General features: G+C 43.3%; 1 protein-coding gene across 1 annotated transcript in view; it reads right to left on the minus strand.

Annotated features, from left to right (window-relative positions):
* Nucleotides 1-19,431, minus strand: part of PKD2L1 (polycystin 2 like 1, transient receptor potential cation channel) — a 68,731-nt gene that overhangs the window by 4,955 nt on the left and 44,345 nt on the right. The window contains exons 7-12 of the mRNA XM_046652830.1: nt 12,900-13,027; nt 12,202-12,455; nt 10,750-10,974; nt 1,522-1,750; nt 677-847; nt 315-496 (exon numbers count right to left, since the gene is read on the minus strand). Coding sequence (XP_046508786.1) covers nt 315-496; nt 677-847; nt 1,522-1,750; nt 10,750-10,974; nt 12,202-12,455; nt 12,900-13,027 — 1,189 coding nt within the window. The remainder of the gene's footprint in view (nt 1-314; nt 497-676; nt 848-1,521; nt 1,751-10,749; nt 10,975-12,201; nt 12,456-12,899; nt 13,028-19,431) is intronic.

Consider the following 19,431-nt stretch of genomic DNA (forward strand, 5'->3'; position numbering starts at 1 on the left):
GACCAGGATCTGGGCTTCCCCCAGAGCCTAGCCATAACCCTGACCCCAGTCCACACCCCCACCCCGCTTTCCTAACTACCACTCTTCAGTGAACTCAAGTAGTCCCCTCACTGCACCTTCAACCCAATCTGATAGAGACAGAGAGTGGGGTGCATGGATACTTGAGCGCACACACCAGGGTTTCAGGAGACTCACACAGATGCTTTAAGTACAGACATGCCCACACACATATACCCAGCCTCCCTAAGGATACATAAACCCATGGAGCTGGAGGGTGAGGGACCAGGGAGGAGTAAAGGGGACAGGACACACACATGCACTTGATGAAAGTGCTGAAGTTTTCCACTTGGGTCCCGAAAAGCAGATAGCCGAGCTGGGCGTAGGCAAAAAAAACGATGAAGAACATGACGGCAAAGCCCAGGATGTCCTTGGCACAGCGGGCCAGTGTGGAGGAGAGCTGGGTCATGGTTTTGTTGAAGCTGATGTACTTGAATATCTGGAAGGGTCAAGTTGAACGAAATGATGGAGGAAGAAAAAAGAAAAGCTTTGAACAGTCCACTCCAGGATCCTAGAGGCCACAGGAGTTGCCAGACCAGGCAAGGAAAATGAGACAAGTATTGAGGAAGGGAGAATGAGTGCCCTGAGGTGGAGCTGGGGGTGAGGAGTCCCAGGGTACCTTGATCCAGGCAAAAAAGAGGTTGACGGCATTCATGTTGTTGTACTGTGTCTGCCAGAAGGCAAGGAACTCGAAGTCAGCATACATGTCTGGTTGTTGCAGGAGCTTCCCCATCAGCCGATTCACCTCGAGGGTTCGAAATATGTGGAAGCCCACAGCCACAATGGAGAGCTGTCATCACAGGGGTGATGGGGTGTCAGAGAAATCAAGGAGATCTCAAGGGAAGTTCAACAATGAGGTCCCAGGGGAAAGCTGGGGCAGGTAAGACAATGGGGAAACAAAATCCTTCCCTGCTGAGTTGTTGACTATCTCAGATTCAAATGGAACTGGATAGGATGATTGGGGAATGCCTTAAAGCCCAAAAGAGGGCTTTGAGGTCAGTGGTAAATATGTAGGTTGTAAGGGACCATAGAGAACTGGAGCCAGGTAATTTTCTTTCCCTCGCCACTTCCAGCCTTGGTAAGGAAATTAATGTGTCCTGTTAATAGGAAAGGGACACTGATGAAGAGGCAGAATATTTTAGCAGAAGAAAGGAGAAAGGGGAAGAGTTTCAAGGCGACAGGTCATAAAGATAAGAGACAGAAGAGGAACAGAATGTCAAGTTCATAAAGAAAAGAGCAGGACCTGGATTATAGGCCAGAGGGAGAGGGGCTTTGGGAGACAGGGTTTTCCCACGACTGAGCCAGGGGAACATAGCCTCTTACTTATGGAGCTGTTACACAGTGATTTGACCAGAAGTTGTAAGGAGGCCTTGGGACTCCAAAAGGAAGAATGTGGAGCCCCTATCAGTATGGATCCCCCTCCTCCTCCCCAAATGTCCGAAGTCCAAGATATCTGTCCCTCACCAAGATGACCACCAGGTCCAGAATGTTCCAGATGCTGCTGAGGTAGTGAATCCGGTGGATGTGGAGCTCCAGGATCTCCTCCACCACATAGTAGAAGATGAAGATGCAGAAGATGATCTCACAGCCAATGATAAAGAAGTCCCAGTTGCTGACATAGCGGATCAGCTTAACTGTGCGGATTTGCCAGGATGGGATGGCACCTCCTGTAGCTGGAAACTCCACCACCAGTCTGTGGGAGGAGGGAGAGATATCTGGTGGGGTTAGGCTGGAACAATTCCTCCCATTCCCTCCCCTCCCCACCCCCACCATTGGGTACGAGTTTAGGGAAGTCTCAAGCAGAGGAGAAGGGAACTAGGAACCATGGATGGAGGGATGCAGTAAAGAAAGGAGATCCAGGGAGCAAAATGGTGGGGTGAGCTGACCCAGGACTCTCTCCCCTCCAAACTACAACAAAGGACTGAAAAAAACCTGAATTTCAGCTAATAAACCTAATGCCAGGACGTCAGAGACCTACAGTATCCAAAAGACGGAGGATGGAGACCCTGCTGCCGGCCTCGAAGGGGCTGGAACGGGGTAGGAGAGAACTTCACTCCCTCCCCTAGAGTCTGGGATCGCTGCCGCGGGTGCAGGAAGGAGCAGGGGAGGGGCCGCACAACCGGGGGATGGTCCAGGACTCCCACCGCCGGTGTAGTGGAAACCCACTGACAGGGGAAAGCGCCCGTGCACGAGGACCCCATAAACCCAGGGCCCCGGGAGACCAGAGAACAGAACTGATCCGAATCCAGATCGGCATGTGAGAAAAACAGCCCCTCCCCCAGGCAAACCGCGCTGGGCACCGCCATCTTGCCCAAAGGGGGAGAGCTCAGAACACATGGCTCTTGACCCCCATCTAGTGGCGACAGGCTGTAACTGCAACCGAATCCTACCATTATGTGAAAAAACTGCTCCTCTACCATCCACCAATTTATAAAAGCTCCAGACCAGAAGGAAAACAATAAAAACACAGAATTAAGTCCTGAGGACTTGGAAATAGGTCAACTAAGTGAAAATGAGTTCAGAGTAGCTATAATCAAAAAACTCAATGAGGTAGAGAGAAAGATAGAGAAGCAAGCCAACAAGTTCTGGAGTTACTTCACAAAACAGATTGAAGTTATAAAGAAGAATCAAGGGGGCTGGCCCTGTGGCCGAGTGGTTAAGTTCGCACGCTCCGCTGCAGGCGGCCCAGTGTTTCGTTGGTTCGAATCCTGGGCACGGACATGGCACTGCTCATCAAACCACGCTGAGGCAGCCTCCCCCATGCCACAACTAGAAGGACCCCCAACAAAGAATATACAACTATGTACCAGGAGGCTTTGGGGAGAAAACGGAAAAAAATAAAATCTTAATAAATAAATAAATAAATAAATAAATAAATAAAAGAAAAATCAAACAGAATTACTAGAGATGAAAAACACAATGGACCAGAAGACGGATTCCCTGAATGCCCATGTTGACACCATAGAGGAGAAAATTAGCATAATCGAAGATAGACGGGCTGAATGGCTCCAGACAGAGGAAGAAAGAGAACTAAGAGTTAAAAAAAATGAGGAAAATCTCCGAGAGATAGCAGATTCAATGAGGAGAAAGAATTTAAGGATCATAGGAATTCCCGAGAACGTGGAAAAGGAAAATGGAGCAGAAAGTGTGCTTAATGAAATTATAGAAGAGAACTTCCCAAATCTAGGGATCGACGGAGAAATGTGTGTAGAGGAAGCTTTCAGATCTCCTAGATTTGTCAATGTAAAAAGACCTACTGCAAGGCATATAGTAGTAGAAATGGCAAAAATGAAAGACAAAGAAAGAATACTCAGGGCAGCAAGACAGAAGAAAATAACCTACAAAGGAACTCCTATCAGACTTTCAGCGGATTTCTTTACAGAAACCTTACAAGCTAGGACAGAATGGAGTGACATATTCAAAACTTTGAAAGATAAAAATCTTCAGCCAAGAATACTCTATCCAGCAAGAATATCCTTCAGATATGAGAGAGAAATTAAATCTTTTCCAGACAAACAAAAGTTAAGGGAATTTGTAACCAAAAGTCCTGCACTACAAGAAACCTCAAGAAGGCTCTCAAACCTGAAAAAAGAAAAAAGGGAGAAAGGGGTCACAAACCACAGAGTAGGGAGACAGATAAATAGAACCAGAATAGGATAGCAAATATTCAACTATAGCATTAGGATAAAGGTAAGGAAACTACCAAAGCAAAGACTATCTTATCACTCTAACTACAAACTCATAACACGAGTTGGAATAAGAAATGAAAATAATAATTTAGGAAGGGAAGAGCAAAGTGACTAAATCAGTCTAGGCCAAGTGAGTAAGAGACCACCAGAGAATAGACTATATTGTACATGAGATTCTAAATACAAACTTCAGGGTAGCCACTAAACTAAAAAACAGAATAGAGCCACAAAACATAAATATGGAAAAATCTAAGAAACCCACCATAAGAAATTGCAGTATTAAATGGGTAGGCTAAAGCACACAGGAAGAGAAACGCAGGAAAACCAGATAACGAGCAACAGATTGACAGCATTAAGTCCACATGCATCAATAATCACTCTCAGTGTAAACGGATTGAACTCTCCAGTAAAAAGACACAGAGTGGCAAAATGGATTAAAGAACAAGATCCAACAATTTGTTGCCTCCAGGAAACACACCTCAGCCCCAAGGACAAACACAGGCTCAGAGTGAAGGGGTGAAGGACAATACTTCAAACTAATAGCAAGAAAACAAAAGCAGGTGTTGCAGTTCTTATATCAGACAAAGCGGATTTCAAAATAAGACAGATAAAGAGAGACACAGAGGGACAATATATAATGATCGAAGGGACACTTCACCAAGAAGAAATAACGCTTATAAATATCTATGCACCCAACATAGGAGCACCAAGGTTCATAAAGCAACTATTAACAGACCTAAAGGAAGATGTTAAAAACAACACAGTAATAGTCGGAGACCTCAACACCCCACTCATATCAATGGACAGATCATCCAGACAGAAAATCAACAAGGAAATAGTGGAGCTGAATGAAAAACTAAAACAATTGGACTTAATAGATATATCACTTCATCCTAAAACAGCAGAATACACATTCTTCTCAAGTGCACATGGAACATTTTCAAGGATACACCATATGTTGGGAAATAAGGCAAGCCTCTACAAATTTAAAAAAAATTGAAATAATAACAAGCATCTTCTCCAATCATAATGCTATAAGGCTAGAAATTAATTACAAGAAAAAAGCTGAGAAAGGCACAAAGATGGGGAGACTAAACAATACACTACTGAACAAGCAATGCATCATTGAAGAAATTAAAGAAGAAATTAAAAAATACCTGGAAACAAATGAAAATGATAACATGCCATACCAACTCATATGGGATACAGCAAAAGCTGTATTAAGAGGAAAATTCATCACAATACAGGCACATCTTAACAAACAAGAAAAATCCCAAATAAGCAATCTTAAACTACACCTAACTGGACTGGAGAAAGAAGAACAAATAAAGCCCAAAGTCAGCAGAAGGAGAGAAATAATAAAAATCAGAGAGGAAATAAATACTATTGAAATGAAAAAGGCAGTAGAAAGGATCAATTAAACAAAGAGCTGGTTCTTTGAGAAGATAAATAAAATTGACAAACCCCTAGCCAGACTTACAAAGAAAAAAAAGGGAGTAAGCTCAAATAAACAAAATCAGAACTGAAAGAGGAGAAATAACAACAGACTCTACAGAAATACAACAGATTATAAGAGAATGCTACAAAAAAGTCTATGCTAACAGAATGGATAACCTAGAGGAAATGGATAAATTCTTGGACTCCTACAATCTCCCAAAGCTCACTCAAGAAGAAGCAGAGAATTTGAACAGACTGATCACAAGGAAAGAGATTGAAACAGCAATCAAAAACATCCCAAAGAATAAAACCCCAGGATCACATGGCTTCCCTGGGGAATTCTACCAAACTTTCAGAGAGGATTTAATACCTATCCTTTTCAAGCTATTCCAAAAAATTAAGGAGGATGGAACACTTCCTAACACATTCTATGAGGCCAACATCACGCTGATACCAAAACCTGACAAGGACACCACGAAAAAAGAGAACTACAGGCCAATATCACTGATGAACATAGATGCAAAAATTCTAAACAAAATTTTGGCAACCAGAATTCAGCAATTCATTAAAAGGATCATACATCATGATCAGGTGGGATTCATACCAGGGATACAGGGATGGTTCAACATCCGCAAATCAATCAATGTGACACACCACATCAACAAACAGAGGAATAAAAACCACATGATCATCTCAATAGATGCAGAGAAGGCATTTGACAAGATCCAACAGCCATTTATGATAAAAACTCTGAACAAAATGGGGATAGAAGGGAAATACCTCAACATAATAAAGGCCATATATGACAAACCCACATCCAACATCATACTCAATGGGCAAAAACTGAGGGCCATCCCCCTGAAAACAGGAATGAGACAAGGATGCCCTCTATCCCACTCTTATTTAGCATAGTACTGGAGTTCCTGGCCAGAGCAATCAGGCAAGAAAAAGGAATCCAAATAGGGAGGGAAGAAGTGAAACTCTCGCTGTTTGCAGACGACATGATCTTATATATAGAAAACCCCAAAGAATCCATTGGAAAACTGTTAGAAGTAATCAACAACTACAGCAAAGTTGCAGGGTACAAAATCAATTTGCATAAATCAGTAGCATTTCTATATTCTAATAACGAACTAACAGAAAAAGAACTCAAGAACACAATACCATTCACAATCGCAACAAAAAGAATAAAATACCTTGGGGTAAATTTAACCAAGGAAGTGAAGGACCTATATAATGAAAATTACAAGGCCTTTCTGAGAGAATTGGATGACGACGTAAGGAGATGGAAAGACATTCCATGTACATGGATTGGAAGAATAAACATAGTTAAAATGCCCATTCTACCTAAAGCGATCTACAGATTCAACGCCATCCCAATCAGAATCCCAATGACATTCTTTACAGAATTAGAACAAAGAATCCTAAAATTCACATGGGGCAACAAAAGACCCCGAATTTCTAAAGCAATCCTGAGAAAAAAGAACAAAACAGGAGGCATCACAATCCCTGACTTCAAAACATACTACAAAGCTACAGTAATCAAAACAGCATGGCACTGGTACAAAAACAGGTGCACAGATCAATGGAACAGAGTTGAAAGCCAGAAATAAAACCACACATCTATGGACAGCTTATCTTTGACAAAGGAGCTGAGAGCATACAATGGAGAAAAAGTCTTTTCAACAAATGGTGCTGGGAAAACTGGAAAGCCATATGTAAAAGAATGAAAATTGACCATTCTTTTTCACCATTCACCAAAATAAACTCAAAATGGATCAAAGACCTAAAGGTGAGACCTGAAACCATAAGGCTTCTAGAAGAAAACGTAGGCAGTACACTCTTTGACTTCAGTATTAAAAGGATCTTTTCGGATACCATGTCTTCTCAGAGAAGGAAACAATTGAAAGAATAAACAAATGGGACTTTATCAGACTAAAGAGCTTCTTCAAGGCAAATGAAAACAGGATTGAAACAAAAAAACAACCCACTAACTGGGAAAAAATATTTGCAAGTCATATATCTGACAAAGGCTTAATATCCATAATATATAAAGAACTCTCACAACTCAACAACAAAAAATCCAACAACCCGATAAAAAAATGGGCTGGAGAGCCAAGATGGCACCATAAGTAGTCCTCTTTGTCTCTCCCCCTTCGAGTCTACAATTATTTGGACACTCATCACTTACCAAAGGATATCCAGATAGCATCTCAGGACTTCTGAGAGACCCACACAACTATACATCGGAAGGCGGACGGACTTCCCTCCGGGAGGAGGTGGAGATCGGTGAAAACTCTCCGACCCCGACCAAACAGCCTAGTACCTGCAAGCGGCTTTCTTCCAACGGACGCTCCCAGAAGATCAACACACACCTAGGGCAGGAGCAAGCACACACCAGAGGAGCGACGGTGGAAACAGGTGACCAGAACCCTACCTAAACCCCCCGCAATTACTCCTAAACGCAGAGGGAAACTCTAGAGTTACACACTTGAGCCTGCGGGGAGAGTCTCGCCCCGCTATTGGCGGGGAGATCCCGCCTGGTGTCCACAGCACCCGGAGGGTCCCAGAGAGAATCACAGAGGGCCTGGCGGCCCCCCAGCTGCCACTGCCTGCACGGCCGGGCAAGGGATTGCCGGAGATCTTGGAGAGGACTGGGGCTGGGTGAAGCTCCAGAGGCCGGCTCTGCGGCCCGGAGGGGAAGCTCCAGAGTTCCGCCTGGGCAGCAGACAAAACTCTCTGTCTGCCATTAGCGGAGGGGCCACACCCAGCATTCACAACTCCAGGAAAGTCCCGGAGAGAATCCCAGAGGGCGAGGCGACCCCCAGCTGCCATTGCTCGCCCTGTGGGGCAAAGGATTACCCGAGATCTCAGAGAGGACTGGGGCTGGTTGGAGCTCCAGAGGCCGGCTCCACGGCCTGGGGGGGAAGCTCCAGAGTTCCGCCCGGGCAGCAGACAAAACTCTCTGTCTGTCATTAGCAGAGGGGCCACGCCCAGCATCCACAACACCGGGAGGGTCCCGGAGAGAAGAATATCAGGCAGGGCAGCAGCTGACCAGCTACCACTGAAATCAGGATCTCTGGCTATCCCCCAGTCAGGGCAAAGGGCTCCCCAAGTTCCTGGGGAACAGGACTGGGGCTGGGTGGAGTTCCAGCGACCCGGCTCCATAGCCTAGGGGGAAACCCTACAGGCTCACAGCAGCCTCAGCGAAAGCCTCTGCACAGCACTAGTAGAGAGCACCCATCAGGCAGCCACAAGGCTGGAAGACCCTGGGACAAAAGTAGCATAGCTAGGTGAGCTAACCACAGACTGTAGAAGATGCCAATAGCTCTCCTGAGACCCATAGTGGACAAGTGAGATTTTGTGAGTGCCAACAGTGACGGAGCGGCAAATATAAATGATCCTACCCCTGGCCGCTGGAAAAGCCCACAACACCGTTGCAGACCCCAAGGAGGGAGCACATCTAGGTGGGCTGCAACAGTAGGCACCAGCAGTCTGAAGCCCCCCCGTGATGGCCCCCACGGCAGAAGAGGGAATCCAAAGGATCACTGTGACTACGAGGAGGGGCCCAGCCCCAGTTAGCAACTGCGGATAGGGTTCCTGGTTGGTGCAGTATAAACAGCTGCTCCCCCACCACACCAGCAGAAACAAGTGGAAGGAGCAACTAATCTCTATCTCTATGCGGAGGCACAAATCTACAACATAAAGCAATATGAAAAAATACATTAAATCTCCAGAACAGAAGGAAAACAACAAATACACAGACAACAATCCCAAAGAAAATGAAATATATAACCTAAATGACGATGACTTCAAAACAGCCATCATTAAAATACTCAATGAGTTAAGAGAGAATTCAGATAGACAACTCAACGAGTTCAGGAGCTATGTCACAAAAGAGTTTGATACAATAAAGAAGAACCAAACAGAAATACTGGAAATGAAGAACACAATAGAGGAGATTAAGAAAAATCTAGATGCACTGAACAGTAGGGCCGATAATATGGAGGAAAGAATTAGCAATTTGGAAGATGGGAATATAGAAATGCTGCAGGCAGAGGAGGAGAGAGAAGTAAGACTAAAAAGAAATGAAGAAACTCTCCGAGAATTATCAGACACAACTAGGAGATGCAATGTAAGGATTATAGGTTTACCAGAGGGAGAAGAGAAGGAGAAAGGGGCAGGAAGCCTGTTCAAAGAAATAATGGCTGAGAACTTCCTAAATCTGGTGAGAGAGATGGATCTTCAGGTGACAGAAGCCAATAGATCTCCAAACTTTATCAATGCAAGAAGACCAACCCCATGGCATATAGTAGTGAAGCTAGCAAAAGTCAACGACAAGGAGAAAATACTAAGGACAGCCAGGCAAAAGAAACTAACCTACAAAGGAACCCCCATCAGGCTATCAGCAGATTTCTCAGCAGAAACTTTACAGGCTAGAAGAGAGTGGAATGATATATTCAAAAATCTGAAGGACAAAAACCTACAGCCGAGAATTCTCTACCCAGTGAAAATATCCTTCAAATACGATGGAGAAATAAAAACTTTCCCAGATAAACAAAAATTAAGGGAGTTCACTGCCACAAAACCTCCTCTTCAGGAGATCCTCAGGAAAACCCTCATTCCTGAAAAATCAAAAAAAGGAAAGGGGCTACAAAACCAAGAGCAGAGGAGATAAGTAGAAGGACAACAACAGAGAGTAGCAGCTCTTCATCAGATTAAACCATGGGACAAAAAACAAAGGAAATTGAAGAAAACCGGAAAATAAAAAATGGGCTGGAGACATGAACAGACATTTCTCCAAAGAAGATATACTGATGGCCAATAGGCACATGAAAAGATGCTCATCATCGCTGATCATGAGGGAAATGCAAATCAAAACTACACTAAGATATCACTTTACACGCATTAGAATGACAAAAATATCTAAAACTAATAGTAACAAATGTTGGAGAGGTTGCGGAGAAAAAGGAACCCTCATACACTGCTGGTGGGAATGCAAACTGGTGCAGCCACTATGGAAAACAGTATGGAGATTCCTCAAAAAATTACAAATAGAACTACCATACGATCCAGCCATTCCACTACTGGGTACCTATCCAAAGAGCTTGAAGTCAGCAATTCCAAAAGTCCTATGCACCCCAATGTTCATTGCAGCATTATTTACAATAGCCAAGACATGGAAGCAACCTAAGTGCCCATCAACAGACAAATGGATAAAGAAGATGTGGTACATATATACAATGGAATACTACTCAGCTGCAAAACAGAACAAAATCATTCCATTTGCAGTAACATGGATGGACCTTGAAGGAATTATGTTAAGTGAAATAAGCCAGTTAGAGAAGGATAATCTGTGTATGACTCCACTCATATGAGGAATTTAAAAATGTGGACAAAGAGAACAGATTAGTGGCTACCAGGGGAAAGGTGGGGTCGGGGGTGGGCACAAAGGGTGAAGTGGTGCACCTGCAACACGAATGACAAACATTAATGTACAACTGAAATTTCACAAGATTGTAACCTATCATTAACTCAATAAAAAAAAAAAAGAAAGGAGACCCACCTCAAAATACAGAAAAGATTGATGTTAGCATTGTAGACGGAGAAGTCAATGAAGACCACCCGAGTGCCCCTGTCTAGCCACAGGCCCTCCTGAAGGTCCCGGAGTGCCTCTGCACTGGCCTGTCGGGATCCCGGAAGGTCCAGGTAGTAGCCACCTCCACCGTAGCTTGTGAGCCGGCCCCAGTGAGAGGAGCCCCCCAGCTCATCTTCTGAGTGGTATGTCCACCTGCCATGGAAGAAGCCATCTGAGCAGAGAGGTCTGAGTCAACCCAAAAGCTGATCTCCCAAGGCAATGGCAACACTTTATGATTGTCTGGACTTTACAGTTTCACATATATTATATATATGTATCACACATAATATACATTTCACATATATTGTCCTGTTTGATACTACTAACTGTTTGAGAAGAGAGAGTAAATATTATCCACATTTTGCAGATGAGGAAACTAAGATTTAGCTGTCTGAGATAATCCAGCTAGTTAGTGGCAGAACTGAAACTCAAATGTCAATCTCCTAATTTTTCATGATGTCACCCAAGACTATGGATGAGAAACCCAAGCCTCACTTTTATTTTATTTTATTTTATTTTATTTTATTTTATTTTTGCTGAGGAAGATTTGCCCTGAGCTAGCATCTATTGCCAATCTTCCTCTTTTTGCTTGAGGAAGATTCTCCCTGAGCTAACATCTGTGACAATCTTTCTTTATTTTGTGTGTGGGTCACTGCCACAGCATGGCTGCTGATGTGTCGTATAGGTCCACGCCCAGGAACTGAATCCAGGCCGTGGAAGTGGAGCATGCCAAACTTAACCACTAGGCCATGGGGACAGCCCCCCAAGCCCCACTTTTGACCCCAGCCTGAGTAGTCCCCATAAGGGAAGCACTTGACCCATACAATCCAGAAAAGACCCTTTCTGCTCTTGTGGTCGTGCACCTGGCCGCTGTAACCCCTTGATTCTCTGTTCTGACCATACACTTTCCTCCCTGGACGCTTATTTCCTGTCCTCTCCACCCTTTTTCTCTTTCTTCCCTAATTTCTCATCCATCCTTGACCCTTGCTCCTTCCCAAGTCAGTTCCAAGGGTCAGGCTCTTCCAACCATGACTCATGTGTCAGTGTTAATGCTTCTTCCATTCTCCATACTCCTGAGGGACTTCTGGGCAAGAAAGAATGCTTTCTCTGGCAGGACTACCTCCAGAGTAGGGCAAATGTGCCTGTGACCTATGTGTGGAAATAAGTCCAGAGGCTATGGCTCTGTACCTTCTCTGCTCCTGAGTGATCCCGACCAAGATCTCCAAACAGTCATAGATAAGACTCAGAGAGATGTCCCCACCCAACCTCCTGAGTACATCTACAGCTCTTTAAGGCTCAGTGGAAGTGGTTCCCAAACATTGGGATGATGTCAGGCTTGGGGGTGCAAGCCCTGTGACATTGCTCAGGGGACTCACTCACGCTGTGCCATTGAGGAGCCCAAAGGGGAGCTGCTCTTCCTTTTCTGGAGAGTAGACGTCATAGCAGTTCATAATGTCATCGCGGAAGTCCTCATGCACCGTGCAGGAGTCATTGCGGACCCTCAGCTGCCGCAGCCTCGGAACCCCCAGTAGCAGGTTCTCATAGTAGATGAAGGAGTGGGAGCCATGGCCTAGGCTCTGGTTGTTGTACCATTTGGTCCAATACAAACCATCCAGTAGTGGGCCCTGGGCAAACTGGACCACGAGCTGGGTTGAGCCTGACCCAGCCTGATCCTGACCCTTATCTTTAGAATGATCTTTGCCCTCACTCCCTGACCACCCCCCAGCCTAACTCCAGTCTGTTTCTTTTGGATTCCTCAGATGACCCATGAACATTGACCTGATCTTGATCTTGACCGCTTTATTTAAAATACATTTTGAAGTTCAGCCTTAACTCTGACTCCCAATACTAGTCTAACTACTGGCTTGACTCCCTGATCAAAATCCTGATCCTTCAACTTCCTCCACTTGAACTCTAGTCTGACCCATTAGTTTTTGCTGGACCCTTTGATTCAGCCTGATCCAAGACTGAACTTGTCTCTGGATATGGCCTGATCTGCTGTCTGACATCGCTGAACCCTGGCCTGTGGCTTCAGGCCATTGAGGAGAGGGGAGGGGTTGAGGAGATCTGATACTCACATCCCAGAAGTCCGCCATGCTGTTGATGGACTGGAAGGAGACTCCGGTGTCTGATGGAGTATGTAAGAAGAGCTCAGACATCACTTTGGTGTAGTAATAGGCACTGGAGCTTGTCATTCCATAGGTCACTAGAAACCAACCCAAGAGGCTGTGTCCTGTTCACAGTTCCCATCTCCATTCTCCAGAGGAGACAGGAAAGCCCACTGCCCTAGGGCCAGAGATGCTACCTAGATGAGAGTCCATTAGACCTACCCCCTAGAGTTTGCTGGGGAGGCTGATGGTGGTATTGGGGAATCTAGGAATTGTGGCTACAAGGTCTCCTCTCCTCCCGACTCACCTTGGAAAGACTGAAGTCCACTCAGTAATTGTCTCTTGACATTCTCATTCTGAAAATTCACTTTCTTCTCCTGAACCAGCTTAACTTCTTAGTTCTTATTCCCCAGAGGCAAGAAATACCTGCCTTCTGCATCAGGAAGTGCTACCTTTTATTTGTCCTATGTTTATGCCTTTGGGAAAATGCCTCCAAATTCTAGAGTGCTCCAAGGCCCTGGCCAAACAACTTACAATGGAGATGTGATCTCTTGGACCCTGGAGTCAGTGACTCTGCAGCCACGGGTGTAGGAGGGAGGTGTAGTATCTCTGGCCCTGGTGCTTCTTGATGGGCACTATTGTCTCCTGAGAGAGGAACTCAGAGCATCTCCAGATGAAAAAAGATGTGGCCTTTGCCCTGAAGAACTGGATCTCTGTCAACCACTCTAACACACACAGCTGGTCTAAAGTAGGGCTGTCAAGGGAAGCTATACGTTTTCTGGTTAAAAGGCAGAATCTGAGGAGTATAAGCCATTTATTTTGTAGATTATCCCTCAATTTAGATTTGCCTGATGTTTTCTTGTTTTAAATTCAGATTATGCACTTTGGCAAGGAATATCAAAGATGTGATGTGTGTCCTTTTCAGGACATCCTATCAGGAGGCACATACTGTCTAATCGCATCATTACTCGTGATGTTAACTTTGATTTCTTATTAAGGTGGTGTCTTCTAGCTTTCTTCGATGTAAAATTATTGTTTTTCTCTTTGTAATTAATATGTATTTTGTGGGGAGATACTTTGAAGCTATGTAAATATCCTCTTACTCATCAAACTTTCACCTACTAGTTTTAGCATCCATTGATGGCTTTTGCCTGATTATTACTATTATGGTTATCAAACGGTTGTTTTTCTCATTGCATTATTTCTTCTGCATTTATTAGTTGACCTTCTCTTCTGCAAGAGCTCCCCCTTTTTTCTCATTTATTTATTAATTTATGTGTATCAGTATGAACTCATGAATTCTTGGTTTTTTCTATAGGTTATAACTTGTTAATATTATGATTTATTTTGCTACTCAAAATTTTTGCCAGTTCATGAAAAACAAACAAAGATTAAAAGAATTGTTCCAGATTAAAAGAGACTAAAGAAACATGAAAACTCAAAGCAATCTGTGCAGTTAGTTAGGATTGAATCCTGGACTATAATTTCTTTCTTTTGCTGTAAAGGTTTTCAGTGGAATAATTGGTGAAACTGCAATAAGTTCTGTTTGTTCTACCAGATCCCAATGATAGTTTCCTGACTTTGATAAGAGTCCTTGTCCTTGTTTTTAGAAAATACACGTTAAACTGTTTAAGAGTAAAGGGGCATGATGTCGACAATTTCCTCTCGAACAGTAGTGTGTGTGTGTGGAGAGAGAGGGAGAGAATGATAAAGGAAAAAAGCAAGCATGGTAAAATGTTCATATTTGGGAAATCTGAGTAAAATGTATATAAGAATTATTTGTATCATTCTTGCAACTTTTCTGTAAGTCTGTAATTACATCAAAAAAGTTTTAAGTAGGATTTGTCTACCTCTTCTGAGAAATTCCCTTTAAGAATTTTCATTTTCAGGGGCCAGCCCCATGGCCTAGTGGTGAAGTTCATGTGCTCCACTTTGGCAGCTCAGGGTTTGCAAGTTTGGATCCTGGGTACGGACCCAGCACCACTCATCAAGCCATGCTGGGGTGGCGTTCCCACATAGAAGAATTAGAATGATTTACAACTAGGGTAGACAACTATGTGCTGGGGATTTGGGGGGGAAAAAAGGAAGACTGGCAACAGGTGTTAGCTCAGGGCCAATCTTTCTCACCAAAAAGCATTAAAAAAATTTTTTTTCATTTTCATGTCTTGGGCCATATTTTCTCCCACCACCCATCTGGAAAGGGAATGGCTTGGGCTAGAGTAGAGCACATCCATGGTCTTAGAGGAAAGAGGGGTCAATGAGTGGTCCCATATTAGGCATAAGCAACATCATGCTTTTCCAGGAGGGAAGTCAGCAAAGAAGGAAGCATATTACTTTACATTTCCCCATTCCACTCTCTTAAGTCCAAGAAATGACTTTACTTCTCTCTAACTCAAATCTGTAATTACCTATCCTTAGTCTGGAGGTCTCAGGTTCAACTTTTCTAGATCTGGAAAATGGGCTAGAAATCAAACTTTTCTCTGCTGAGAGCCTATCACACAGTTAGAACTGATAGCCAGTGAGCTGAACTTTTCTTAATCACAGGCTGACTAAATTGTTACAACTTCTGAATGGCCACTAGGTGGTACTTGTTGCTATAGCTTTCTCTCTTCTCCAATTCTAAATTGCTGTCCAGAATTACCATTGCTCTGAACTGGTTGGCAACCCTTTATGGAGGCATAACATCTCTGATTATTTTCCAAGACAGTAAGGACTATGTATTCTGAGAAATGGCTTCACCTGTTCAAATGCCTGCTGACACTCAGAAATTCAGTATTCACTGTTCTTTGTAACTTTTTAATTGAAGTACATACATACAGAAAAACCAAGGAGCCACCTTAAAAACCTTCTAAATTAGGGTCTAAAGCTGGTTTAGTACCTATTTAATACCTTCTCTAGATCCAAATACCCTCTCTTCCTTTTTAATTCTTACTTCTGCAAATTTTATACTTTGTCTCATGAGATGAAGGGTGCTTTCCTCCGCCACTCTATGAAAATCAACTATATCTCATATCCCAAAATGATTCTTAGTAGACCATATTATCAGTCCATCAACCTGATTATTCTAAAGACAAATTTTATATTCATTAAGTAAACATTACTCAAAGGCTATTATGTGCAAAATACCTTCCTAGGTGTCATTGGTTTCTATTCTCAAAAACTTCTATTGAGGAAGAGATGTCCCAGAATAGACATATTGTTGTAGAATGAGCGTGGGCTTTGGAGCCAGACTGACCTAGCTTCAAATCCCAGCTCTGCCACTTACAGTGTAGACTTGGGCTCTGAGTCTCTGATTTCTCATCTGTTAAGTGGAAGATACAATACCTTTCTTGTAATATTGTGAAGATTAAAGATGATGTCTTTATGATGTATTGAAAACAGTAGGTGCTCAACAAGTAGTTCTAGTCACCCCACTGTATGCTCCTCAGGGGACAGGGACTGTGTTTTATTCATTTAGCATAGTGCCTGGTATTTAATAGGTTCTCACTGAGCGTTTGTTGGGCTGAACCAAAAGTGGAAAAATAATAAACTGTAATACAGGGTAGAATGAAATAAGTGAATCATTTTCAAACTGAGTAAAGTGGTATGACTCCATAACAGCAATGTCATCAAAATAGTCAAGGACAACTTCTGCTTAGTAGATGTTGGAAAGAGGCTGGAACATTCTAGTCCAAAGAGGAGAACAACAAGTTTTTAATAGGTCTTGGGTAAGAGAAAAAACGCCAGTCCTTGGCTGGCCTAAGGAGCAAGCACAGTCGACCAGTAACCCTTACACAATGTGAGGGTAGAAATGGTGCTGGCAGACCTCAATCTCCCTAACAAGGCCTCTTTCCAGATCACCAGATGGGTATCAGGCTTGGAGGCTGCTGCAGTCTGAATCTAAAAGAGAGGCAGGGGAAACCCAGGATTCTAGATGAGGTGATGATTCCAGCTCCTGTGTCTCTCTCTTTTCATAAACCCACTGATACGCAAACTTCAGCATGCATCAGAATCACCTGGAAGGCTTGTTAAAACACGTTGTGGTAGGTCTAGATGAGGCTCAATAATTTGCATTTCTAATCAGTTCCCACGTACTGTGGTTGCTATTTGTCCTGGGACCACACTTAGAACCCTGCCTTGACCTGTTGCAATATAATCCCACCTGTCTTTGATAAAGTTGTCAAGAAGGCAGGGGATTTCTCAGTGTCTATTTCAGTGATTCTCAAGATCAGGAGTGGGGAAGAAGGAATGATCTCTCTCCCAAGTGGGTCTCAGAACCTCCCTGGGATTGGGAGAGCTTTACAAACTATACAGACCTTTTAGAGCGCTCCTGCTCACCCCAGGGGAAAACCATTGAATTCATTGCCCTTGTGAACCACTGACAGTCTTGGAGGGGCTCACATCCCTCAGGTGTATTATGGTGGAAGAAGATTGAAAACAACTTGTTGGTCTTTCCTGGTGTCTTCCTCCCCTCATTTCACCCTATTAATTTCTTTTTAGGTATTCAGGATCACTGTTGGACATTACCAGGAAGAACGGGAACACCTGGCTTAGAGATTTCTGAATGACGGAGACTCAGCATATCCATTCCACCATCAGCCTTCTCCATAGCAGGAGAAAGAAACGACCAGTGGAGCCATTTCTTACCTCAGAACACCTATTATATGCCCTGTGCTAAGTGTTTGATATGCCAATTCCATTTAATCCTACAACCACCCTATTTGTTCAGTGCTATTATTAACCCTATTTTCCAGTCTCAGAGAGCTGAAGTAACTTGCCCAAGGTAAACAACTAACGGAGCCAGGATTCAAATGGAAATCTGTTGGCCTCCACAGTAAACTAATTCTGTTCAGCTCCAAGGACAGAACTACATCCAAGGGATCGAAGTTACAGGAGGGAAAAGTTAAGCTCCATAAAAGGCAGAGCTTTCTACCCACTAGTGCTTTCACTTATGAAACGGATCATTTCACAAACATCCCTTTCACCTCTGAGAGTGTCAGCAAAGGTCTTCCAGCTGAGGATCACGTGGCAATCCAGCTCTGGGCAGTGGCTGGCCTTCCTTTAAGATCTAGTCAAGGCGTGAAAGTGCTCTGTGTGTTTCAAAAGGTACATTAGACCAGAGGATGTTTGGGAGCTGGAAGGAGCCAGAATTTGAGTCAGTATAGCAAATGTCAGCATGTCAGAAGTTCGTATCTTTTTGATGGAGTGAGGGCCTCATCCCAGGAAATTTTCAGACATGCGAATAATGACTACATAAGAATGTTCTGAAGGGGATTCAGAGACCAGGTGATGGCTTCACTGTCCAAAACAGAATATCTGATTTTTTTTCTCTTGGACGGAAATTAAGTTCTCCTACACATACTATGCTATGCCTTTTAACCTTGTCCTCAGATCAAATTCACAGTTGCTGAATAATAACAACCACCACCATTACTGACACTTATTATTCACCAGGCTTTGCATACACTGTCTGCTATACTCCAGAAAAAACCTCGTAAAGTGGGAACTACCATCTTCATTTTATGCAAATAACTGAGATCCAGAATGTCATTAAATAACTTGTCCAAAGATCACATAGCAAGCAAGTAGAACTTGGATTTGAACTCAGATCTGCCGGAGTCCAAAGACCAGGGATTTGGCCGCCACTCTACATTATACCAATGATCGCTCTCCCACTCCAAATCCTTCTGATGAGGGACTCTGAGTCTCCTTCCAAAAATTAATCCAAATGATTAGGATTGTGCAAGTTTGTAAGGTGTCCTTATAAGAAAACTCTATTTGAAGAGGTTAACATCTGAGTTAGGAGGTGAAGTGCAAAAGCCCTTGATAAACTCAAAAGATCAGTGCCTTGAAAGCAGCTTCAGATTTCTTCATGCAGGTGTAAATGGGGAGTTGTATATAAATCTGTATCAAGAATTATATTCTGACATAGATGAGTCCCAAAGAAAGCAGAAATCACCTGCACAAAAATGTTACCTGGGTTATTTATAATACTGAAAAATTGCGGACAACCTAAATGTCCTACAGAGAGGCAAGGGTTAAGTAAATTATATCATTGAGTCATTTAATGGAGCATAATACAGCCGTTGAAATGGTAATAAAAACAGAACACAAAATTGTTTCTACGCTATTACAATTAAATATTTTTTAAAAATACTAAGTATGTAAAAACTTGAAGAAAAAATTGACTTTTTAATGAATGAGTAGTATAATAGGTGAGTTTCATTTCTCTTCATTCCCATGGAGTTCAATTAATGCTATAATAATAATAGAATATAAAAATAATAAAATCGGGGCCGACCCAGTGGCGCAGCGGTTAAGCTCGCATGTTCCGCTTCTCCTCGGCCAGGGTTTTCCAGTTCGGATCCCGGGTGCGGACATGGCACAGTTTGGCACGCCATGCTGTGGTAGGCATCCCACACATAAAGTAGAGGAAGATGGGCACAGATGTTAGCTCAGGGCCAGCCTTCCTCAGCAAAAAGAGGAGGATTGGCAGTAGTTAGCTCAGGGCTAATCTTCCTCA

Source organism: Equus quagga, chromosome 2, assembly GCF_021613505.1.
Source record: "Equus quagga isolate Etosha38 chromosome 2, UCLA_HA_Equagga_1.0, whole genome shotgun sequence".
Taxonomy (NCBI): Eukaryota; Metazoa; Chordata; class Mammalia; order Perissodactyla; family Equidae; genus Equus; species Equus quagga.